Here is a 24,568-nt window from a genome sequence, read left to right as displayed (position 1 = left end):
AAGTCATCTGTCTTCGAAGGCCGGCTCCTTCAGATGCGGCTGACAAATGCGTCCTCTGTTTCCTGTGCCGCGAAGGATCCATTGGGTGCATCCTTTGTGGCCCACCGCATCCCAAGATGCATTGTGCGCCAATTCAAACGAGATGGCGGACCATTAAACAACAGAGGAATACACTTTAAAATGTAAAAGTTTTTGGTTTCAACTCAATCGAATAGCTGTGTTACACATGTTTAAGAAAACGAAAGTGCTCTTGAAACAAATTATCTTTAAAAAAATAGGTTAACTTACTAAGTCATAGCCCGCTAGCTACCTGTTGCTAGGCGACAGGAGCGGCGTTTGGTGGCGCAAAGGTAGACCAGACCGTCTCATTTCATTTCGGCTTTAATGTCTACGCAGGCTATGGATGGAGCAGCCTCCGTGGACCGCCTCCTTTGAAGGCTGCAGCCCGTGGATTAGGACACAGCTAATGAGTTCACATTTGTATGAACTAAACCAATATTATTGAATTAAATAAATAATGTGCTCCATTTTATTGTAAATAAACTTTGTGTTTTGAATGCTGCACTTTTTATAATGTTTATTATTGTTATTTATTCACCATGTTTGATGAAATTAAAGCCGGTAGTTCTTCTCTTCTCCTGCGCTCGCTAACTCTTTCATCTGCTCATGTTGTGTGCAGCAGATGAAGGATTTATTTTCAGCAGCAGATTTCTACTTTAGCTGATGTAACAGATGGTGTCTCATTAAAGGCCATAAGTCACAGCACAGCACAGATTTCATTTTTGTGTTTGTTGTTGGTCTGACCTGGTGCCCGCAGCTTGGCCTGGCTGGACGAGCGGGCCAGCGGCAGGCTCTGGCGGAGCCGGTTCATCCGGTTGAAGCCGATGGGGATGTCAGGCTCCGACATGGTCTCCAGATTCTCAGCCGACGCAAAGGACACCCTGTTGGCCTGGTCAGCGAGAGCCGGCTGTGTGGGGCTGAGGCGAGTCACACGAGGGGTGCGAGACTGCGAGACACGAGGTAGGAGGTTAGGGGAGACAAAAAAGAAAACAGGTAGAGAGCTCAGATAAAGAGACATTTATTTCTCCTGTGACGGCAGCTCAGTAATCAATGAGACGACACCAAAAAATGTAAAACGTGGAAAGAAAAGCAAACAAAATGGCCTCAGGGAATCAATGCAAAGACACAACACAGCGACTGAAAGAGAAAAGCTTTTACCACCCGGGCGTCGACAAAATGCACAGTTTATCTCGGAGAAAGAGCCTCTACATCTTCCTCGGCAAACAGAAGCTCCACAAGAAGGACGCTGAAGATAAAATTAGAGGCTCAGACGGGGCAGAGCTGCAAACGACCGTCAAAATAATCTGAACAGGCTTTAATAATGATGGACAAAACCCTCCAACAGTCCTTCAGTTAAACAGAGGAGAGAGGAGAGAGCAGGAACGATGGCACAGAACGAGAATTAAAAGAGACGTGAGAAAATAATTAAAGTTAAAGTAGTGAAATAAGACAACATAAACAGCATGGATACAAAATAATGTACAAAAACAACAATTAAAAAACACTGCGTATAATATTAGTCAAATTAAAGTCAGATTAAAAAGATTGTTTTTTAATTTCCTTTTGAAAACAAAGCAGTTTGCGTCTTTAATATCCAGAGGCAGCGAGGTCCACAGACGACTCGCTCATCTGCTCCTTTGTGGGACACATGAGGAACATTTAAAGGAGGAGGGAGGAACCTTCCTGATCTGGCTGGAACATATATATAGGAAGAAGGGTGACTTAAAGATTTGTAAACAAGTAAAAGAACATAAAATCATTTATAAAGATAGAGGAAGCCAGTGTCGTAAATTAAGACGAGTTCAGATTCTTGTTTTCTTTTAAGGTAAAGCAGGTAGAAAGGGAATTAAAGTCGTCTATAGACGTGTTCCTGAGAGTTTAAGCATCTTTCTGAGTTAAACTATCGACTATCATCTGGCACAAAAAAGAACCTTTAAAGAGCAACAGACAATGTTTTAGGGTTTCTGGTGTCGCCCTACAAAAGCATTCATATTAGCTTTTAATTAGCTACATTAGCTTTTACTGAGTGCTGATCAATGTTCACAGTTGACTCACAGTTTGAGATGCAAGAATAGCGTGAAGGTGAGAGACGGCTTCATAAACAGATTGCTATCTGCCCTATGACCTCTGTCTTTAGAGATTAATAAAAAGTTTTTCTGAGAGTTTCTCCCTGCATACAGCCGACGCCCGCTGAAATGCTAGTCGTCACTGCTCCTCTGACTACAAGCAGAAACCAGGGGGAAAAAAATCTTGTCCCCCGCGTACAGATGCTGTATTCATAGACTTTAAATAATCTTAAAATGAAAAAGGATGTTTAATTGCCGTGTTAAAATGAGAATTACAATATAACTATGATTAAAATAATCCCAAGTAGAACCTAACGAGCATGTCTTTGGACTGTGGGAGGCAGCCGGAGTACCCGGAGGGAACAGACACATGCACGGGGAGAACATGCAGGCTCCACACAGACAGGCCCACTACGTCTGACCGGGATTCGAACCAGGAACCTTCTAGCTGTGAGGAGACAGCACATCATCGTGCAGCCCCAGAAAGATATAATTATGGATACTGTTCTGCAGCTTCTAGAGAGCGCTCGGCCCCCTAGAAGATGAGAGCAAAGCTCGCTTCAACTGTTCCACAAAGAATCGACCAAACCTGCATTTAATGCTAATGAATGAACAAACAAAGCCTCTATCTGTAATGCAGATTACCACTGATATTCACCTGTCCAATTTGAACCACTGGGTAGCACAAATTGTGGAGGACCTCTCATTACAGCAGGACCAGGAGCTGCTGCAGCAGGTTGGCTTTTAATGAATCCTCACTGACAGACATTTTCCAGCCCAGAGAATACAGTAATGAGCTCCCACAGTGCGGTATGTGAAGCCAGCTCACATTGCCTCGTGCATCTGTGGTCTTTGCTTAGTCCTCACAAGCTCTGCATGGAAGCAGATTGGGTGTTTTTGAGGCTACAACAAGCTGAGAGCATGCAGGCATGGCACTCATCCATGCATGTGTACGCAAACATGTAGGAAGCCTCACAAACATGAACCCTCTGCAGACACACATGCATCTGTTGCAGGAAATGATCTCTTGGGGCTTTGCTGCTTCTGCATTAATAATGTTGTAAAAACGGCCTTTAAAACTGCTGAAAGCGAACACGAGCACCCACACATCTCCTAACGCTGCGAACAGGCTGACAGATTATGTGCGCTGCCTCTCATATGTTTAGAGATTTATGGTCTCTGAGGCTGCTTGTCAGCCAGACGCTGCACACCTTCTGCCTTCAACCGCACCAGAAACGAGCTGCATGAGAGAGGAGAACGCAGCGACTGGGAATTATAAAGTTTGTGTTTAGTGAACGGTAAAGAAAAAGAGAGCAGAGAGAGGTGAGGAGGAGAGCGTGCCAGCGCTTTTATGCACACGAGAAACACGGAGAATAACAACCTGAGGAGAAAAAGGAGAGAAGCTCAGATCGATGAAGTGCTTCACTCAGAAACTTTTTCCTCTAACTCGTTTCCATTTTCTCCGAGGTCATGTCCTTGCGTTGTACTACTCCATCTCAGCCTTGCTCTCAAGATCTTTTGGAAGGTCTCTGTCTCGTCTCTGAATCGACTGCAATTTTACTCAGTCTGGTCTCTTTATCGGACAAAAACACGGTCAGGACCACTCGTGTGGAGACATCACCAAATGGCCATAAAGAGGACTCGCTGTCAGCTTTCTGTGGGTGTTTTTACGGGAAGTCGGATCTTTCAGAACACTTGGAGGGTCTGAGATTCACATGTTTAACATTCTATTGAGAGTGTGGTCTCGGTTTCAACCCCTCAAAGTCTTTATGGTGTCTCTCTTTTGATACTCACTTGGTTTTGCTCATGACTTTGGAGCTCTTGACTACAACACTTTCTTTTAAAACGCACAACTTTTGAGTACGTTTACACCTGGAGTCAACGTTAGATCTCTGTTTTTCACGCACTTCAAATGGAGACTTTAGGAAATGTTGCTAACTAAGGCAATGAACACATCGCTCTCATAGCTCTTGGATGGAGCCCTGGGTGTGACGGCTTTCACACCATTTTGATGCGATCAGATGAAAACAAGCAGCTATCAGCCACGCTCAGATTAACTGGTGTTAATTTAGAGCTTAAAAAAACAGCTGTTTGGATTTATGTTGGATTCAGGAGGGACATTTTGCAAACAGGTATTGTGTTACACAGAACAGCAGACAGACTTAGAAACAATGCACTCTTTCATATCGTGCAGGCGTGCTGCATGTAATTGTGCACAAAGAAAGAAACTTCTGGATTAGATTCAGACACCAAACTCACTTTCTGATTGGGTCTTATCACTCAGACTTGTCCTGCCATGATACCATGATTTGTGCACCCCTATCAGAGACCATATTTTAAGGAAAAAACCATCAACATCAGCCTCGACGTACAGCGGTTAAAACGTCAACAACTTTCACAGCTGCTGCTGGCCTTGTTGTCTGTGCTAGCTGCTGTTGTGCAGTTAAAATGTGCATTTTTTAAAGACCAGTCATGTTTAAAGACGTATAAAATGATCTGCTTGAGATAATAAATTGTGTCTGATGTGTTTTTTTCTGCAAAATACATTTAATTACCTTGTAAAAATCCTCCCAAGGCATCTCCTCCTTCTCCCTCATTAAAAATTCATGAATCTGCATAGGCCCCGCCCACTATGCACATTTCCAACCGCCGCCTCCGTCGTGGAAACAAAACACGTTTCTGCCGTCGTTTAGTGGCAACTTGTTGAAACTTAGCAGCTTGAAATGTAGTAATCAGTAGTAACGTTTGTAGTCAGTAGTGAGTTTGCAAAAATGACGATGACGGTTACAGCTGGCTCGCACATCGCAGAAGTGGTTGCCATAGGTTACACATAATGATATGCATAGCGTCACCCCGTCCGTTAACAGGATTGGCTCCTTAGGTTTGTGACGTCTCAAACCTGCCAATCAGAACACGTGTTGTTCAGCCTGTCCTCGGTACACTGCAGTTTAAAAGCAGACAGGCCCAGCCTGGAGATGATGCTGATGTTGTCCCTGATATGTCTTGTAGCACATGAACAACACCACATGGAGATGTTGACAAGGTTAAATCTTTTACCTGGAGGGGGTCTTTAACGCTACTGCTGCCTCTTATTCGAGGGATTTGAATCCTGCATGGAGGAACGCTGTTTTTGGGTCAGAGAAGCAACGCCTGTTTACACCAGCATGCTCATTCCCAGTGTAGCTGAGCGGTCATGTGATCTTCTGGTGTGTAAGTACAGACAGGGATTAGTTCTTGAGCACACTGATAAATCATTTAGTCTTTGGGTTAAAATGAGACTAATCGTGAGGAGGGAGCTTCAGATGGTTGCAGAGGACGATAAGAAGAAAGGAAGGTTGGCAAACACTGGGTTATATTTTCCTCAGTAACAGTCGATAAACCTTCCCACAGGATGTCTCAGCGGACCTCCTCCCTCACACTCTCTCCTGACGATCATTCATAAGCCGCCCGCTGCAGTCAGTGACTGTGGCTGCAGTAATAAGTCATAACAGGAAGTGGCTGATAAGAACGGCCTGAATCACACTTGTACAGTGATTTAATTCATACATTGTGTGATGCATTTGAAATGAAATCGGATGACACGGCTTTAAGAGAGGCGAGAAAAACATGAAAACGCCCGAGAGGTTTAATAAAGCCGAAAGTCAATAAGGAAATAAAATGATTAAAGATTCACATGATTTCAAAAGAAAAGGGCTTTAAGTTGTTCTCACTGCAGAATCAATCATGACAACAGCTCCTACAGAGGATTAAAGGATATCAAAGTTTATATTTAACTGATTTAAAGCAGCAGAGTCCATTTATCTTTTGTTTTATGATAATTTGTGACGTAAAATCAAACATCAAGTAAGCCTCTGTAAGTCCTGAAGGAAAATATGTTGAGTCTGAAGAGACGAGGAAGTTCACCGACAACAACACCGTCTGCATTACAACACCACTGTGACTCGTGCACGGAGACGTCCTGGTTTGGGAAAGTTCATCAGACAGTTTCCCAGAAGGTGATTCATCAAATAACGAGGCAACTGTCCACCGCGTCTGAAACGACTGTTATTAAGTCCATCACAGAGTAAATCATAATGAACAATTACGCATGTGTCTAGAGCTTCAACACTTAGTGGATGACTCAGGATATTAATAAGCAATCACTTAAACAATTATTACAAGAAAAAACATGTAGAACGTCCTGGTTCCAGCTTCTCAAACGTCAGGAACTTTTGCCTCTTTGTCTGATATGATTATAAAATGTGGGCTTTACTTTGCATCTTTTGTTTGTGTCAATTATCTAAGCTAACTGCCAACAAATTACTATTATATTAAAAAACACCTGTTTTTGTTGTTGATTTTCCTTTCCCCAGAGAGCAGCGTATCAACACAAGTCAATATATATATTTAAAGGCAGAATAAGAAGGATTTTTTGACTGTTGTTTTCGCAGCATTGAATCCACAGGTGCTGCCTTTGATCCTGCGTCACACAGAGTGCTGTCTGCCTGATTCTGGAGCTCGTTTGCTCACATGTGGGTCGATTAATCACTTTTTAAATAAAGCCAAACCAGACCCCAAGAAGGAGTTTATCAACCTAATTTTCCCTTCACACAAACACAAAGCCTACAGGAAGCCTCGTCCTGAAGTGTAACCTCAAACAGAGATGATTTTTTATTTGTTTGATTTCACTGATTTAAGAAGACACGTTTAGATTTCTGCTCCTGTTCTTCACTGCAGCCACGGCGAGACTTCCTGCTGATTTTCAAATGACTCTAAGATTGTTCATCATTATGTAATACTGGAAAATATGTTAAACTAAAATGTGTCAAAATAAGTTCCAAACAGCAAAACACTGCTCAGATTAAAGAGTCTGTATTCTGATATCAGTGTAGGAGTCTAGATTTTTATTATAGCGTTAACCCTGATTTTTTCCAAGTACTTTTTGTGAATAAATCAAATCAAACTGTGACCACTTTGTTTTGTGAAACAGTTGCCAAAAGTTAAAGTGGTAATCTTGAAGATCTCAGTTTCGTTCTCTCTGGCGACACCTTATGGTGATAAACTGTAACTGCAGGCACATACGTCAGAGATCACCAGACGTCCACGGTCGGCTCCGGTTGTAACTCTTGATTTTCCTGGCTGACGGTCGCTTTCCTTTTCAGACTGTTTGCTTCATCTGAGCGTCGAGTTTGTTTCTTCTTCTTTGGATTTTCACTTCTTGTTGAAGTTGTATCTGTAGTCATCCATCTTTTCTTTGTTTGTTCAGCCATAGTAGATTACTGTTTACTCGCAACACTGGCAGAGAGCGGAAAAGCAGCCGCTTAGTTCCGCCTACCCTCTCTGGCAGACCAACCACTGCTGGACGATGGAAAACGCGTCACTAACCGGGCGCCGCCACAGACACCCAGCCCATAATAATACTATATACTGCAAATGCAAAGGCTTTCATCAGTGGGCCATAGGCTCAGTCACCATGTGTTACCTCCTTTAAGATTCAAACAATGGGGGATTATTTTTATCTTTACTTTAAGAGATGCAATTTAGCAATTTATTTTTAATTTGCACTTCTGCTGTAGAATAAGCAGAGTTTAAACTGCATACCCAACCCGACAGAGTCCGAAGCAGCACAGTGGTTTTGTTGTGTGTTTTCTGTGATATCTCTGTGGTGTCTTTGCAGTAAAAAGCTCTCATTATAAAACATAACAGAGAGCACAGAGGTCTCTGATGTTGAAACAGCTGCTACATAAATCTGAAATCTGAAGCACATACAGTCAGGAAATGTCTATTTGTATTTTCTTGCATGAGGGACTCCATGAATTTCATGAAGACAGAAGAGTCACGCAACATTTCTGATAAGAGGGACAAATGTGCATCACTCAGTTTCCTGCAGCCGCAGATTGAAGTGTAATCAGTGGAGAGAGACAATGAAAAGAGGTGTGTAATTTCACTTGTCTGACGGAGAGACGTTCAAGAGAAGGACTGTCAAGTTTCTATTAACGAGCTGTTATGTTGAAATCCTCCTCAGTTCATTTGTCACCGTTACATCGCTCTGATTCAATCTTTGTCCTCTCTTGTGTCGTACAGCGGCAGGTTTGTCAGAACACCTACACCTTATGTTCATGTTTCTTTAAAGTAAACAAGCTGCCTCAGATCTGATGTAATCTTTACAACGCTGTGACACCAAACCAGACGGTGTTTGCAATATCACAATTTCATTACACTTAAAAAAGTATATATATATAATAATTGACACAACCATCATGAGCATCATGTTGGTTTAACTTCAGTAATGTCTCCTTTACCTCCATCATGATTCACAAACAGCTGGCTGTGAACCAGACCCTGCCTTCCACACACAAAGTCATTACAACAACAGCAACAACCGTGAGCCAACAGAGCTGCCCAATAACTTTGTCCTTTTAGCATGTTGTAATATATCATGGCTTTATTATGAGTTACCTTTATCAGAAGCTTAACTAAACCACTTCATCCAGTTCAATGATAGAGTTCAGCACGACAAGGATGTGACATAAAGCATGAAGACAGTAGCCGACTGAAAAAGCAGAACATTCAGAGTCTGATATTTAATTGGATAATCCCCAACGGGTCTTATTTAGCTCTCAGCTTTAGTCGGAGGTTCTTTGAAATAACAATGAAGACAAAGAAATCTTTCAATAAACTCTGCTGCTGATTTGGCTCCTACTGATACAAAAGACCGAACCGACACCGACAGACAAAGTGCTGATGTAAAAACTTCAGATCAATTCTATCGTTCCTTCTCTTCAGACGCTCGCACATCACCGACGTGCTCCTGTGATAAACACGGTCCACTTCACAGCTCCTGCAGGCGATCCTTTTCTCTGCAGCGTTGAGAATGCTCCCAGACTCTAAAGGTTTGAGGACGCGATGGTGTTGCATCGGCCGCAGCTATTTTGCAATGTTTTGTTCACCTGTCGCTTCCTAGTCGCTGTTTTGCATGAACAACTCTCAGCAGAGATCGTGAGGATGCGAGATGGCTCACCCCTCAGCAACTCAGCTCCGGGAAACGTTGATATGTCTGCGCACAGCATGTAAACACGAGATGACGTTACCAACGTCAATCAATAATTCAATTCATCGGAAACTAATTTTGTCGATTATGTCGATTAATTGTTGCACCCCTAATTTAGATACGATCAGACGGACTTTAGTGTCCCAGTGGGAGACTCTTGGACATCAGTGTCTACATTACAAAATCAAAGCAACAACTATGAGTTGCACATCCAGGCCAATCTACATCAGATAAAGTGCAGAGCAGAATTTACAATCAAGGACAAGGAAGATGATTACTACACACATTTTTAAACCTGTGTGGCATTCAGGGCCTTAACAGACGAGGGGACAGGGGGATGTTTTGTCTGTCACGGAAAACATCTGCCTGAGGAGAAGAAGCTGACACGAGGAGTCTGGGTGAAGAACAGAAGCCTGAGAGGATTTGAAAATAAACGCCCGAGGACTGGGATGTTGTCGGACTACAGTCTGTTAGGGCTGTGAGTGACTGGATCGTTGTTTTGGCTTTTAACAATTATGCAATTTCTTGACGGCACAGAAAAAACAAACTGATCCGGATGGAAAATGAGTCGCTTCTTCTTGTTCAAATCGGTCGTATTTTCTTCATGTGTGGGGAAAAATTCTTTAGTAGAAAACGTTACAAGTAAAAACGACTGTAGGAGCCCAAACGAGAAGGAAATAAGCCACCAAATATCACAAAACACACAAAGGGTTAACCAGAAGATGAGCTGACAACAATCCACACTCTGCTACCCAATAACTTCACAGGCTGATACTAACATTAGTGTGTACATTAAAGAGAATATCCAACCAGTTATAATCTCCCTGAGCCCGTCGGAGAGCAGCAGCAGACGCTTTTATGTCGATTTACTTGAAATAACATCTTGCATTATGTAGATCTGACCCTTACCTCCACTTCCAGCATCTCGTTAAGCATGAAAAGAGCTCCATCGTTCACTCTTCAGCTCCATCAGCTCCTCTCCTCAGCACTGAGAGGATGTTATTTCATCCTCAGCTCTGTGTGTTGCTTTAAACCTTTAACCTGTTCATGTTTAACTGCAGACGTTTTCCTCGCTGTGTGTTATATCTCCACCTCCTCACTGATTGGCTGCTCAGACACATTTTTCCCACCAGCTCATACACAGGCTCCTGATTGATGAGACAGCTGTGCACAGCTGTAAAATGCCCCCTACACACAGCTGCCACACCCACGAACTCAGAGATTTCATGGGCATTACTGCTGCAGACCGTGGCATTCCTTTCCTGTGACACTTCAGCATCTAGAGCCCATTAAGTCAACATGCACACCAACTGGTATTAAAAATGCAGCGAATACAGAATGAGAAACATCTTTAAAACAACAGCCCGAGGGAGGAGCACACATGACACTGCTTCATAAAGCCGCCGTGTTGTTCCGGCTCCACAGAGCAGCCGGGGGTTAGAGCCTCGCTCAAGGGCGTTTGTTTCTGAGTGAGAGGAGGAACCTCGTGTTCACCTTCCCACCAAGATGCTCCCCGCTGCAGCGCTTCTCTAACTTTATTCCAAAACAAACAACTCTGAAATATGTTTTCCAGCAGAAAGAGTCGATATAAAGAGGTGCATTACATGTCAGTGCTCGCTCCTGCTCATGGGATCTGCACACAGACACAGCAAAGATGCTAAAGGTCACACACTGCCCTCTAATGAAGCTCAGCAGGACGCCTGTTTCATATCATCCATTCATTCATCATTCATATCGCTCTCTCTCTCTCTCTCTCTCTCTCCTCAGTCACCTCCAATCCATTCTTCAGTGTCCAGGTTCAGTCCAAGTCCTCTCCTCTTCCTGCATCCTTCCTTCCTTCACCACCACCACCAGTGTCCAGACTCCATCGGGGGGGATCCGACTCTGCTAGGATCAGACATTGCACATTCTCCTTCTTTTCTAAAGTCATAAATTCTCTCCTGTTTGCAACACAATGAAGCCTGTTCTGTGTCTCTAAACATGTGACTGTACTGTAAAGTACAGGCACAGTACAGCACTGCCCCATCTCTTCATCATTACCAAATAACAACCTTGTAATTGTAGTGTTGTGCTGGCCTCGTGTCACTGCCGGCTTATTTCTCCTCGGTAAAAACCCAAAACCTGGAGAGAGTTTGAAACGAGCATTAAACGTGTTCTTCCCACTTAGTGTTTCACTTCTTCCTCCATGCTTTCAGCTGTGTTGATGCTCAGTTCACACAAAAATCTATTTTCTTCATTTTCATCTGCAATGCAATATCCAAACTGTAATTGCACAGACAAACTTGAATGCCCTGGTGTTTGTGGCAACAGTTGTCAGTTAAGGGCTTTTAAAGGTTTAATCTCAAAGATTTTCATGTAAGTAAATGTCAGTTAAGTCTCTATCTATCTCCGAATGAGCTAACACAACGGTGACTGAGCCTATGGCCCACTGATGAAAGCCTTTGCATTTGCAGTCTATGGTGTTATTACAGACTGGGCGTCTGCGGCGACTAACGTGGGTCGCTGCATCGAGGACTGAGCCTGTATGTGGCACACACGATTTAACCGCTGAGCTAAACCGGCGATACTAAAATCAACATTTAAATAAATCTTAAGAACCTCGTGCAGCGTTACAAAGAAAAGGTACAAGTACCTCCATTTAGGAAACTCTGGCCGGCTGAACTTGTGAGTCGGAGTTCATCAGACTATTTACACTCTTTGTGCAATGACTGGACTCTTGGTTTGACCTTGACATCTTCAAAAGGACACATAAGATTTTTACTGTATTTCTAATGTGTGAGCCATGCAATCATCTAAGTCAAGTCAGCATATTTCCCTGTTTCATCTCTACATTGATGCAGATATAAAGCCTGCAGGGGAAGATAATTTCTTCCACATATAACCTAGTTCAAACTTTTCATCCAGTCATTGCTCTCCACAAAGTTCAGCCCTCTGACTGTGGAGCTCTGCAGACCTCTCAGTCCTGGCAGATGGCAGTGAAGTGTCAATAAGTGATTCTGGCCTCGTGCCTCTGCACAGAGCCGGTCGGGGAGCGCTGCAGCGGTCGGACTCCTAAGCCTTTTAGCGGTGAAAAACACTCCCGCCATTCTCTGAGTCAGATCGGGGAATAGTGATTTTCCACCGAGCATCATATCAACAGCCAAACAGCACGAGGGCAACAAAAGCGTTTGTCTGGACGGGTTAGAGTTGAGCTAGCTCGCTGGGACACACATGGCCGAGGAAGTCCGGGGAGGCCGCTCTGTGTACAAAACGTCCTGCACATGAGACGCGAGAGACTCAGATCAGCGCCTTGCAGAGCGTCAGGCTCCCCGAAGCGACACAAACACATCCTTCTGAAGACTGAAAGTTATTTCAGGATGTTTGATGACTCTTCTCATTATTGCACAATCATGTTCAAGATGCTGAGTAAAGAATCCTTTTGGTGATTAAATGTGATACAGTAAATACATCTTTGTTTCAAGTCATTAACGCTGACTTACAGGAACCAAACAGAACAAAAACCTTTGATAGATTTCAGGGCTAACCGAGTCAATGATTGGAATGATACAAACACGGAGGCTTGGACTGAAACGAATACATTCACATTTTTCTGGAACGATCAGGCTGCTTAGTTGGTGCTATTTTTCAGTGTGCATCAATTTCTGGCTCCAAATGATGTCTTGACTGTCACAGAGGATATGAGATTTCCAGAGATATACAGCATTCATGTAATCATCAATCATCCACACAAAGACCAAAACAAGAGCGTCCTCTTTCCCTCTTTTCTACCTACCAAAATAATCTGCACTAACATTTGATGCAAACTATTTTGGGGGCTATTTCAGCTCCTGATTTGTTTCGGTTTCAGGAGCGTGTATGTGACTAAAAACAAGCTACAGGACGTGTGCTCATTACAACCTGGGAACATCCAGAGCAACAGCATCCCTAATGACCTTGTTATCTGATGCTGCGAGTTTGGGACCTGGACCCTAAATGATCGACAGCTAAGACTGGCTCGACTCTTTTCTGTCTGCAGTCTGATGCTGGAGGAACACAGCAGTGAGTGTGCAGGAGCTGGTGATGACTAAGCAGGTGTTAAAAACAGGGTTCATGCAGCGAGAAATTTAAAGCACTTAATGAAAACTTTCCAGACTTTAAAAGCCTTTCAATCATATCTGAGTTGATTTAATAAATGTTATTGATGAAAAAGAAGTAATCATTAGAGCGGGTTAGCCTAATGATGCAGAGTTCACACCAGTTACATGGAGGATGTGCTTTCTGAGTGTCATTCAATCCAAATATTAAAAGGCATTGGTTTACATGATTAATTGGGTCGATGAAATACAAGATTATGTTAAAAATCAGGTGCCTTTCAATTCAAATTCAAACATTTCCCTTACCTTAAAATGAACGTAGTTAAATTTATTGACGTTTAAAATGCTCGACCCGTAGAAAACTCTGCTGCATATCAAATCAAGCGCTCCCTAAACGAACAGCCGCTCCCCCAGGGGGCGATGGAGAGGTTTGGGTCTCATTTTTGGGGGAGCTGGCATGTCATGTGATGAACCGACCTTGCAGCGGCAGTTTAGAGTGGAAGAGTAAACAACAGAGACCGTCGGGAGAAACAAAAGTCAAATGTCTGGAACAGAAGACGAAGAGCTGGTCCCCCGAAACGGCCCGTCGTCGCTTGTTTGGAGGTGTTTCAGGTTTAGGGCGAGTTAAAATAACAATCAGCAAAGAGGTCATGAAACCTGCGTCTGCACCACAAAGCAACACAACTAACCAAGTGCAGCATGATGAGAGTATGAAGGCCCAAACGGAAGAACGTCGCTACTCCTCGTCCAGCGTCAAGTCAGACATCCAGAACAGAGACGCTGTACAGGGACGCTTAGAGGACTGCATTGGGATTGGGACCGGCTGATTCCCGTGAGGTTTGAGGTTTATAATAAATGTACCTCTCAGATCTGTGTGTGTGTGTGTGTGTGTGTGTGTCTGTTTCTGCGTGTATTAGAGGGAGCGCACATCAGAATGAGTGCGCATGATGGAGAGCTTTGTGTCGGTCTCTGGCTGTTTTTGTTCCGTGTGTGGCTCGAGCAGGAATCTCCCTGAGGTAACGGGTGTGGGTTAAGGAAGCAGTGAGCTTTTCCTCGTCTTCTGGCATCACCAGCGTAAGCGTATTGAGCCTCTCTTTATTAATACCAAACAATCAAATATTGTTTATGCGCTGCGGGACGGGAGAAGACGCAAAATCAATGGAACTATTGTGCGGGCAGGAATGGTCAGAATCTTTGCAGGAGCGGGCGGTAATGGTCAGAAATCTGACGCGCAGGGCTCTACAGGGAGACCTATGCACCCAACTCCCAAAGACACACTGGAATTACACTCTTCATTTTTGGTCTTATTTTGTCGCAAAATTTGTACATGTGATCTCAACATTTACCAAAATAATCAAGATTATCATTTTGGCAATAATGGCGCAGCCCTTATGCAGAGCTAAAACAGATCAATGGCGTAAAGCTATGTGGACTAATTGAAAGAGGAGGAAAACACCAACATTCATGAGCATTGATATAATATTAGTCAGTGACAACATGTTAAGATGATAAAGGGTCTCCAAGCAGTGACAGAGAGAGTCTTAAACACGGCTTCTATAAATAAAACCTCTCTGAAGATAATAAAAGACATATAACAGCTGTATTATTTACATTTTCCTCAAACAAAATCGAGGTGAATTGTAATTTCTGTTTTAAGAATTGTCCTATCGACTCTCCGCCACAGACTCAGTCACCTTTTTCAATTTTCCGAACATCACGACTCAACATCAGTTTGAGCAGAGCCAACTCTTGTCCTGGATGTGATACAGTAATATATATGGTAATGAGGCACGGAATTATGTATTATGGAGCGTTGTGACGACGCATGAATGGTATCTCTTTTTAATTAACTATTTCCTCTGCTTTGTCTCTATGGTTACTTAAACAAGCAGAGGAAGAATCCCAGGCGCAATAGGTTTTTATAATCATTCCCTCGGAAATGAAGACGGATGATGAGTAATTGGAAAACTGGTGACAGCTTCAGCAGGATCCCCTTTCACTATGGTACATTCCTCCAAATCCAACTCTGAGGCGAAGAAGAGGAGACAATAGGCTGTGATTACTTTGGCCACTCCAGACAGAAAGACAAGAGCACGAGAGACGCAAAATGGAGCATTAATATTTGTATAAGAGAGGCTGTGAGCGGTGAAAAGGAGAGAATTATGCAGCTCTCTGCTCCATTGTGTTTCACACAGAGTCAGCAGCAGCAGCAGGAGTCGCAGGCTGCTGTTTGAATCCATGTTCACCCCTGTGGACGAGCCGACGATCCCCTCTAACTGTTAAAAAATGTGATGGGAGTCTTGTAATGTGTGTATAATATATGCACATCCATAATTACATTTCCCCTGACCACTCCAAGTCCACGCGTGTATGTAAATGTGTGCGTGTGCGTTTAAAACCTAATTGTTTCCTAATCTGTGATGTGTTTTTGCAGCGGGAGTATCACCCGTGCTCGTGTGTGCATTTAGTGAGATGGCAAACATCAAAGCGCAGCAGTGGGAGACTATTAAACACATATACACCCTCACAGTCACACACACACACACACACACACACACACAAACACACACAGTGCTTTGTTGCTGCAGGGGTTTCTATTGCATCAGAAGAGGAAGAGAGACTCCCCGACTCCCCGAGAGGAAGAGGAGCGATAACCAATCCTGCACGAGCTGCAACAAATAAAGACGGGGTGTGTTTGTTTGTCACCAGCTGAACAGGCGACACAGATGTACGGCGCGAGCTGCCAAAAAGGAGCACACGACACAAAACATGAGGTGGAAGGATTAAACGTGAGAACATTATAGAGGATGTTTTTCATCCAGAATGTGGTCATAACGTAACGCATGTTTAAATTTAAAGAGAAATCGTCCATAAAACATGAAGGCTCGGTTAATTGGCGGCTTTAACCTGCCCGTAGGTCGAGTTCGAAAGCTTGGCTGTCTCTATGTTATACATCTCCATCTAAGCAGTACAGCTAATGGACGGAAGAGAAGAAATGCTGTTTAGATTGTTTACAGTGCTATCATCGGTGCGGTCCTCCTTACATAAAGCTGGTGTTCAATCAGAGATGGACGGACCCAAACAGGTACAGTGTGATTCCAGACAGTCCACTTAAAGCATGTTAGGTGCTCCAAATGACGTCTTTATATAAATACTGATCAAAAATACATAATTAAATATCTCAACCAGGCTCAGATATTTTACGTTACTCAAACAAAAGGAAATAGAGCCTTTGTTTGGGACTATTTTCAGCGGTGGATTAATACACAATTCGCTTTTAAACCACGTTTGAAAACATAAGAAAGCTTTTATATAGCTGTACTTAACTGACTGGAATGACTGTTTTATTTGATGTTTGAATCATGCAACAGTTTTATGTTTAGAGCTGGGGTGTGAACCTTCTGAGAAATGGAAAGCAACATTTTAACGTATCCAACAAGAGAAATAAAAACGATATTCACCTCAAACACATGAACATGCTCTGCCTCAGTTAAGTTGCAGGAAAAGTAAAGTAGAGAGTAGAGCTGCAACTAACGACTGGTTAGATAGTCGACCAGTCATCGATTATTGAAACGATTAATCAACTAATCAGATCATTCATTGCACAATGACTGCATGGCTGTCATTTAGCTGTCAGCTTAAATGTAGCTGGAGGTTCTTTTAAACGTGCTAACTGACAATAAAGACAATAAATATTTAGATATAATATTTAAGAGTTTGTCATTCAAAAATATGTCTTTTAATAAACGTTGCTGCTGATTTGGCTCCGACTGATACACAAGAGAAGATTTTTGACCATTTAAAATGAGGACAAAGTGCTGATAGAAAAATACATGAAGTCCACAACTCCATCGTGCTTTCTCTTCAAATGCTCGAGCAGTACCGACATGTTGCTTGATAAACAAGGTCCGCAATCATTTTCTTTCTTTTCTTCTGCGTTGCTCAACTCTCAGCAGAGATAGTAAGGATGTGAGATGGCTCACTCCCCAGCAAACTCAGCTCCGGAAAACGGTGTCATGTCCGCGCACAGCATGTAAAACACACACGATGATGTAAACCAACTAATTATCAATAATTAGATTCATTGGCAACTAATTTTAACGGCTATTTTTGGCGACAATGTTGACAAATCGTGGGTGCTGGTTGGCTTAGTGGTTACATTGACAACCATGTGCAGAGGCTGTCAACCTCAATGCTGCGGCCCCGGGTTCAACTCCCGCCCTCGGCCCCCTGCGGCCCGCCATCCCCACTCTCCCTTCCCCTGTTTCCGGCTCTATCCGCTATCCTCAAATAAAGGCATAAAAAGCATAAAAAATGTCTTATCCTTGCACCGGTAGCAATAAGTGCACAGACAGAGTATGCATTGGTAGTCAGGTAGTTTGGCACAATTTCTAACAGGCCTGTTACAACTCAAGATGTTGTTCAGATCATTTGATTTATTGGCAGCTGTCAGGAGGTCAAGAGAATTTCCACAGATGAAATGTTTCTAAAATAAGTTGGCTTTCTGAGCTTGTTTTTAAATGTGAAGCACTTTGAAACGTTGTTAAGAGAGGTATCATCTTTAACCTACAGTGTGTGTGTGTGTGTGTGTGTGTGTGTGTGTGCTTGTGTGTGTCTTCACGGTAATGAAGCAACATGTCAGCATGTCAACAGTGTGGCTCATTAATGTGAGTTTCAAAGTTCAGGTCAGAGGAAGAAGATTCATCCGGCTGTGATGAACGTGACGGTTGTTATAAATTCAGGTCTTTTTATGGGATTTACTGAGGATAAGAAATACAGAATCGCAGCCTTGCCCTTTAACATTCTTATAGTACAAACTGTAAAAGACCCATTAAACATTTATGTTTGGTTTAATCCTAAAGCAGCAGCTCCTTCATTGTTCCATTTCACTGAATCCTTCAGCAGCGTTTGTATTCGCTGGATCAGCAGCAGGTATGCAAAGAGGCTTTCAGAATCTCAAGTAATTTTATGGTTAAGACGCTATAAGCTGCAGTAAGTGCTTAGGTTAGCATATGCACGACGTACAATCTGCCTCTGGGTACATGAAGTGAGGGTCAAAGGGTCTGTTCAGAGAGCTTAATGTATGCACAAGTGTGGTGGAAATAATAACTCATCACAGCCTTTTGTTGCTCTTTGCAGAGCTCATTAGTTAATCAAGCTGAGAGAGAAACAGACGTCTGAAGTTCAGATCATGTTTCATTCTCTTCTGAACAAAGCAGTTGAAATGTTTACTGTGTTGCTTTTTTGTATTGTTTAATGTTTAACTCACTGGAACTTATTGTCTTTATGGTGCATTCACTGGGATTCAAGCAGACAGACATTTTGGACATCACAGGAAAAGCACACCAAGTCCAACAGAACGACAGCATGGCAACAAGCAACACACATGACCATATGCTGCAACGGTAACGTCCTGTTATTAACAAAGACGATAAAGTTAGTTTTCATCTATTCTTTTCATATTACTCTTGTAATGCATGCAGCTATCAAACTTCATTTTCTCTTATGATTTGGTTGCAAACTTTACATAATGTTAAAGGGGCGTCGGTTCAGCTCAGCGGTTAAATCGCGCAGCCCATATACAGGCTCAGTCCTCGATGCGGCGGCCCTGAGTTCGACTCCCACCCTCGGCCCCTTGCTGCGTGTCATCCCCACTCTCTCTCCCCCGTCTCCAACACTATCCACTGTCCTCTCCCTCTCTGAATAAATGCATAAAAGGCTAACAATAAATAAATGAATGCTACATCTAATGCAAAATCATTTATTTATTTGTAACATTGATAGCAAAAGGAGAACCACACTTGGTGTGTCCTTTGATGTCTGACTGAACCATGGTGTGCTGAAATGATCCGCTTCTTGTTGTCCAGATTGCCGTGTTTTCTCAGTTTAATGGAGCTTTTTAAGATCCGACTGTAAATTTGATCTCAGAGGAGACAAATGGTGGAAATATGTCAACTTTGGATGGTGATGCTTCGTACTAATAACCTTGTTTGGAATCTCTGAGAGTCTCACCAAATTTGACGATCCTAATCACGTCTACAGAAAAGATGTCCTGTTTCCCGCCTCGGCCGTCTGCATGAATCATCGTGACAGCAGCCTCACCGCTTGTTTTAGCTACTTTTCAAATGTTGAAATCTACCACACTGTAGGGCAGGTTTGTGTGCTGCACACAGCGTTAAATAAATGACATTTAAGACACTTCAGTAGCAACATGTTTTTACACAAACTGTCTCAATCACTGGGAATAATCCACAGAAGCATTTCTGTGGGGACTATTTCTTTGGATGGAAAAGATCCCACAAGTCTCAACGTCTCAGAAGAACTTGGGCCTGTTTATCCAAATATTTCTGCACGGCTCGACACCAGCAATGACTAGTTTTTTATTTGTGTCAACTGTCTGTTTAAACTGAATCACTGAGCCCACATTTCACAGCAGTTTTGGCAACAGTAGGTTAATTATTCCACACCTATTAGTCTACAGTAGGCAGGTTGGCAGGTTATTTAAATGGGATTTTTCTCACGTGCCATTCCTCCCTTTAAAAGCTTGAAACCAGTTGGAAGTGCTGCAGCCGTGCCACAAACTAATAACGCAGATAGCATGACGCTGGCAGTGCCGACTGTTAACGGCTCCACATTTCAGATTAACTTGTGCCTTTCACATTTCAAACTATTTATGTCCGAACCGTGCCAGTGCTTGGTGAAACGTCTGACTCTGGTTTGATGGTAGCTTCAGTGTCGGCACACTTTCAGAGGAAACCGAGTGGTGCAGAAATCCTGGAGGCGAACCATGTGTTTGTCACAGCGTGGGCTTAAATTTGGCTCCCGAGTTTTGCTGCATGCCAACTAATCCCCTCTCTCATATGTCCTGTCACTAGGTAAAGTAAACGGCGTCATACAGTACAGATTACACTAATATTACCTGAAGAAATAAGAGGGCATGAATAATCTGACACACACAGCACTTTTACTGCCGTCTCCATTACTGCACTGGGGACGGCTCAGACGCTCTCCTGCAGCTAATCAAATAAGAACCTAGGTGTAGCTGCCCCGGGGCTGAAAGCAGTCAAACTTGCAAGTGAGGCACATTAAAGAGAGTGCAACTTCACACCCATGCTGTGCTGGAATCCACAGAAAAATGTGCAGGCTGCACAGAAGGCATATGCAGTGTTTGAGCATGAGGATGATGCTACATGAAAAGTTATCGCGAGTCGTCCTGAGGAGACGTGAACGTGTGAGGCAGTTTTCACAGTAATCCATCCAAAACGTTATGTTGGCGCTAACGGAAATCTGAGACGATCACGGAAGTCTTTCAGATTTAAATTCTGGGAACAATGAATGTCTGAGCAAAATGTTGTGCCAATCAGTCAAGAACATTTCAACATATCTCAGTAACAGATTCAACCTGCTCGTGCCCTACCAAAGCAGCAATATCTGTTTCTTCTGGGAACCATTGAATGGCTGTAATTTAAAAGCCAACCATCCAATTAATGTAGAAATATTTAATCTAGACCACAGTGGGGGACTGAGGGAAAGACTGGCCAGCTGGCTGTGCCGATAGCATGACTAAAAACCTACCGCAGGTTATTAAAATCAATAATTCAGCAGTTTGTTTCAGTGCACGATTCATCTACACATCATATCCAGCTTAGCTTATGTCGGCTTCATTAAGGAAACACATGACTGCTTAGTGGTTGTATCCCTGCAACAACCAGTCAAGTTGGAGTTTCGGACACAAGAGAAACACCAGAGACATTCTCTGTAGAGCGTCTTCAGAAGGCACAGCAGAACAAACAGGTACATGAAGGAAGATTGTCCACCAAAAATCAAACTGCGTTGTTCTCTTGCACAGATCAAAACATAAGAAATAAAGCTGGAGTTGTCTGAGTATGACATCCACACAATGGGACAAACTGTGTTGCTGTCATTCATCTTTGCTGCCAGTTTCCTGCTCCTATTGTCCTGGCAGAGAGAAGATGACTTTCCCATTAAAATCCACCAGCAAAGCTCTGGTACGCTTAATGTTTTCCTTTTTTTCCCCACACATGAACAAACAGCAGTCAATGAGTCGGACACATCTATATTTGAGTCGCAGGTGTAATCCTCTCAGGTGTGGGCGGACATCAGCGGGTCTGGAAATTTTGGAAGCAGGAGCCGAATTCTGAGCTCTAACCAGCTGCTTAACTAGACCTCACATTGTACTTAACACAGCAGCTGGACAATTTAGCCTCCACTTGAGGGAAATGTGCCCGTTTTGTTTGATAATTACAATAACTATACCTCCACACGCTCATTAGAAAGTGGCAGTGCTGAGTTATAAGTGCTCGTTTAGGCTAAATCTAACGTGCCCAAATTAAACACGACACACGAGACTCAAGAACAGGTTTGCCAGCACTCAGTCTCCGTTTAAGAGTTCTGTTCACTTACTGAGGCAAAAATGTCACAGCGACGGAGCCAAGAGAGTTCAGAAGAGAAGCGTGTGCCAACATGTGACCAACGCTTAAATGCAAGCAGGCATGCAAAGACACAATGAGAAGTTATCCTATTAGAGACAAATCCACACAGAGGGACAGATTTACGCTGAAACACAAACACAATATTGGCACTGACCTTGAAGCTCCAGTAGTTTGGTTGTTGCTAAGGGGGGAAAGAGAAACAAAGAGTAAAGGAGACAGAAGAGAGACAGGGAGGGAGAGAGAGGGGAGAAAGAGTCGAGTGTGAGACATTTTTGTTAAGCTGCGAACCAAATAAAACAGCTAGAGTGAGAGGAAAGACCGAGAGAACACGATCTGTCGCTCAGTTCTCCTGTGAAGACATGTAAATGATGCCACAAAGAGTTACTCGTGAAGTTTAGGAAGTTCAGTGGTGCTTTATTTTTATGCAGCACGTAGAAAATGCACCAAATGTCTCCCCCACGAAGCATAAATTACCACAAATTGTTGCCAAGCTTAAGCAAACAAACCAATAAAAAGCCTATTTTTTGCACATTAGTCCTGGTGCGAAAATGATGCGCTAATTATTGTGATGATAGCCAGATTAACTTGCGTTGTCCTTCACTGCCATCATAATAGGACTTTAATTGCTTGTAATTGCTTCTCAGCAATTAATCAAATGTTTACAGTGACTTCACACGCACTAATGATGTGGGCCCAGCAGCGCCTAAATGCTACCCCTCACTCTCCCTGGATGCAGCGTTGGCTGGCGAGGACCCAGGAGCAGGATTAAAGCAATGCACCGACACTGGATTAAGGAGCTGCCATTTTAACTTTATCTGGGAGGGAGCCAACGCTCGGGTCGACGTCCTTCTGATTCTCCACAGAACAGCAGCTGACGCTGTGTTTGCTCGAGCTTGACATTCAGACGATGCCCAATAATTAAGTTCAAACGCTAACGTTCACTTCATCATCAAAATAAGTCCTCGTACCTTTTCAGTTCTGCCTTTAAGAGACGGTTAGCTGCAATCGACTTATTCCGAGCAGCTAAATCAATACACTGACCGATGCTGACAACCTTGGATAATCTCAGCTGTCTTTCTGCTCTAATTCCTCTCTTGTCAAGTGCATACATAAAGAGGATTAAGACAATATTCTATGTTTATGTCAGAAATAAAACAACAACGATGTGTTAGCATGTCTTTCAATGCTTCTCCAGCTTCAAGAACATTTGTTCCGACTGAAGATGAGTCTTTGAAACTGGTCACAAGTAAGAAGTTTGACTGAGAAGCATTTTTTATGATGCATCACTTAAACAGGAAGAAATTATGCATTGTCAGGGACTATTTTCTGCAGCGGATTAATCTACATTTGGTGCTTCAGTGAGTATTTAGGGCAGCAGGGCTGTGTGTGTGAGACTGATTCAAATGTAACGACAGTGTGTGTTCTTGGTAACGAAGGAGGATGTTAGCTAGTGCAACAGTGAGGCTCACTGATGTGTTTTTGGACAACAATGGAGCTCTACTGCACTTTAAGTTTTAATTTAAATAACTGTCTGTTAAGTCTCTATCTATCACTGAATGAGGTAACACAATAGTGACGGAGCCACACTGATGAAAGCCTTTGCATTTGCAGTATATCTTATCACGGCTTTTCCGCTCTCTGCAAGTGTTGCGAGTAAACAGTAATCTACTATGGCCGGCCGGAGACGTCTGGTTAAATTGGGAAGAATGCTCAATTACCGATCATTGCCAGTGGGAGGGGGAACCGCAGGGTAACTCATGATACAATACGTGGCCCGCGATAACGATAATATCACGATACAGTGATTCTACAATAATTGATATATTGGAAGATAATCATATAACGATACATCACAACATCTGATTAACTGCAGAAGGTAAAATGCCCTTAAACAGGTGAAGTGCAGGATTAATGTATTTCTTTACTGCAATTTGGTGTCAGTTTTACATCATGTGACACAAACTGAGATGAAACCATGGATGTGTTTTCAGTCTGTAAATTTACATTATATAACAATATAACAACTATATAACTATAGAACAACTGTAAAACCAAATCAGGACTCTGGATTTTAAAGCGAGTGGCGCATCTCTTCGTCCCACATAATCCCGCTGTCGTCGTCTTTTCTTCATGTCATAAGCGCCACCGCGAGGAGTCATGAAGTAGTGACACGGTCGATATTTGGCGCCAGCCTATCGATTATTGTTTTGCACGAGTCAGGACGACGATATATTTCCGTATCTATATTTTGTCCCACCCCTACACAAGTATAACATGTATCAGGCTTTCAATACAAACCCTGCACGTGTTCCTTGTTGGTTTCTGATGTTTTCATGCGAACTACAATATAAGATGTAAAATATCTTCTATTATCAGATCACATGAACTTAATATTGAACATCACCACACTGAAGCCGACTCCTGCCAACATGTCCAACCACAAACAGCACGAGCCGTGTTGGATGATACGTTTGTCATGCAGTTGAAAGCTGATCAGCCTCCGCTGAGATGATGAGGCTCCCTTTTAGTTTGTGACCTGAATGATTTTGCATAAATTTTTCGCTTAGTTATGTAGTTATCCACATCAACGATCAATTATCTGCTCATGAATCTGTGTTGTAAATGTTCCCCTCTCAGCGGCATCATGGAGCCCTTTTGACACGATCCCTGATCCACAGAAACATCAATTATCCTCTACAGTCGCTGGCTAAAATAGAGGAGGGTAATACTTTGAAACTGTCTGTGAAGGGAAATGTTAAAGCTCCAGGATACAGTGATAGTTTGGATAATGGTTTTATCAAAGTTTGGTCTAAAGAACTGCTCTAGCCTGCTCCCATGCAACACCTTCAGAAGGAGAACAAATCAAAGCTGCCAGGTACAAAAATC

The 24,568-nt window shown here is 42.9% G+C and overlaps 1 protein-coding gene across 1 annotated transcript in view; it reads right to left on the bottom strand.

Moving 5' to 3' along the window:
- Positions 1–24,568, bottom strand: part of srcin1b (SRC kinase signaling inhibitor 1b) — a 93,713-nt gene that overhangs the window by 33,425 nt on the left and 35,720 nt on the right. The window contains exons 3-4 of the mRNA XM_069664374.1: positions 21,837–21,863; positions 805–1,006 (exon numbers count right to left, since the gene is read on the bottom strand). Coding sequence (XP_069520475.1) covers positions 805–1,006; positions 21,837–21,863 — 229 coding nt within the window. The remainder of the gene's footprint in view (positions 1–804; positions 1,007–21,836; positions 21,864–24,568) is intronic.

Source organism: Semicossyphus pulcher, unplaced genomic scaffold (genome assembly GCF_022749685.1).
Source record: "Semicossyphus pulcher isolate SPU_LCO1_2020_fin unplaced genomic scaffold, fSemPul1.0.p SCAF_16, whole genome shotgun sequence".
NCBI lineage: Eukaryota > Metazoa > Chordata > Actinopteri > Labriformes > Labridae > Semicossyphus > Semicossyphus pulcher.
The sequence above is the reverse complement of the archived record's forward strand: the minus strand, read 5'-3'. Positions and strand labels throughout refer to the sequence as shown.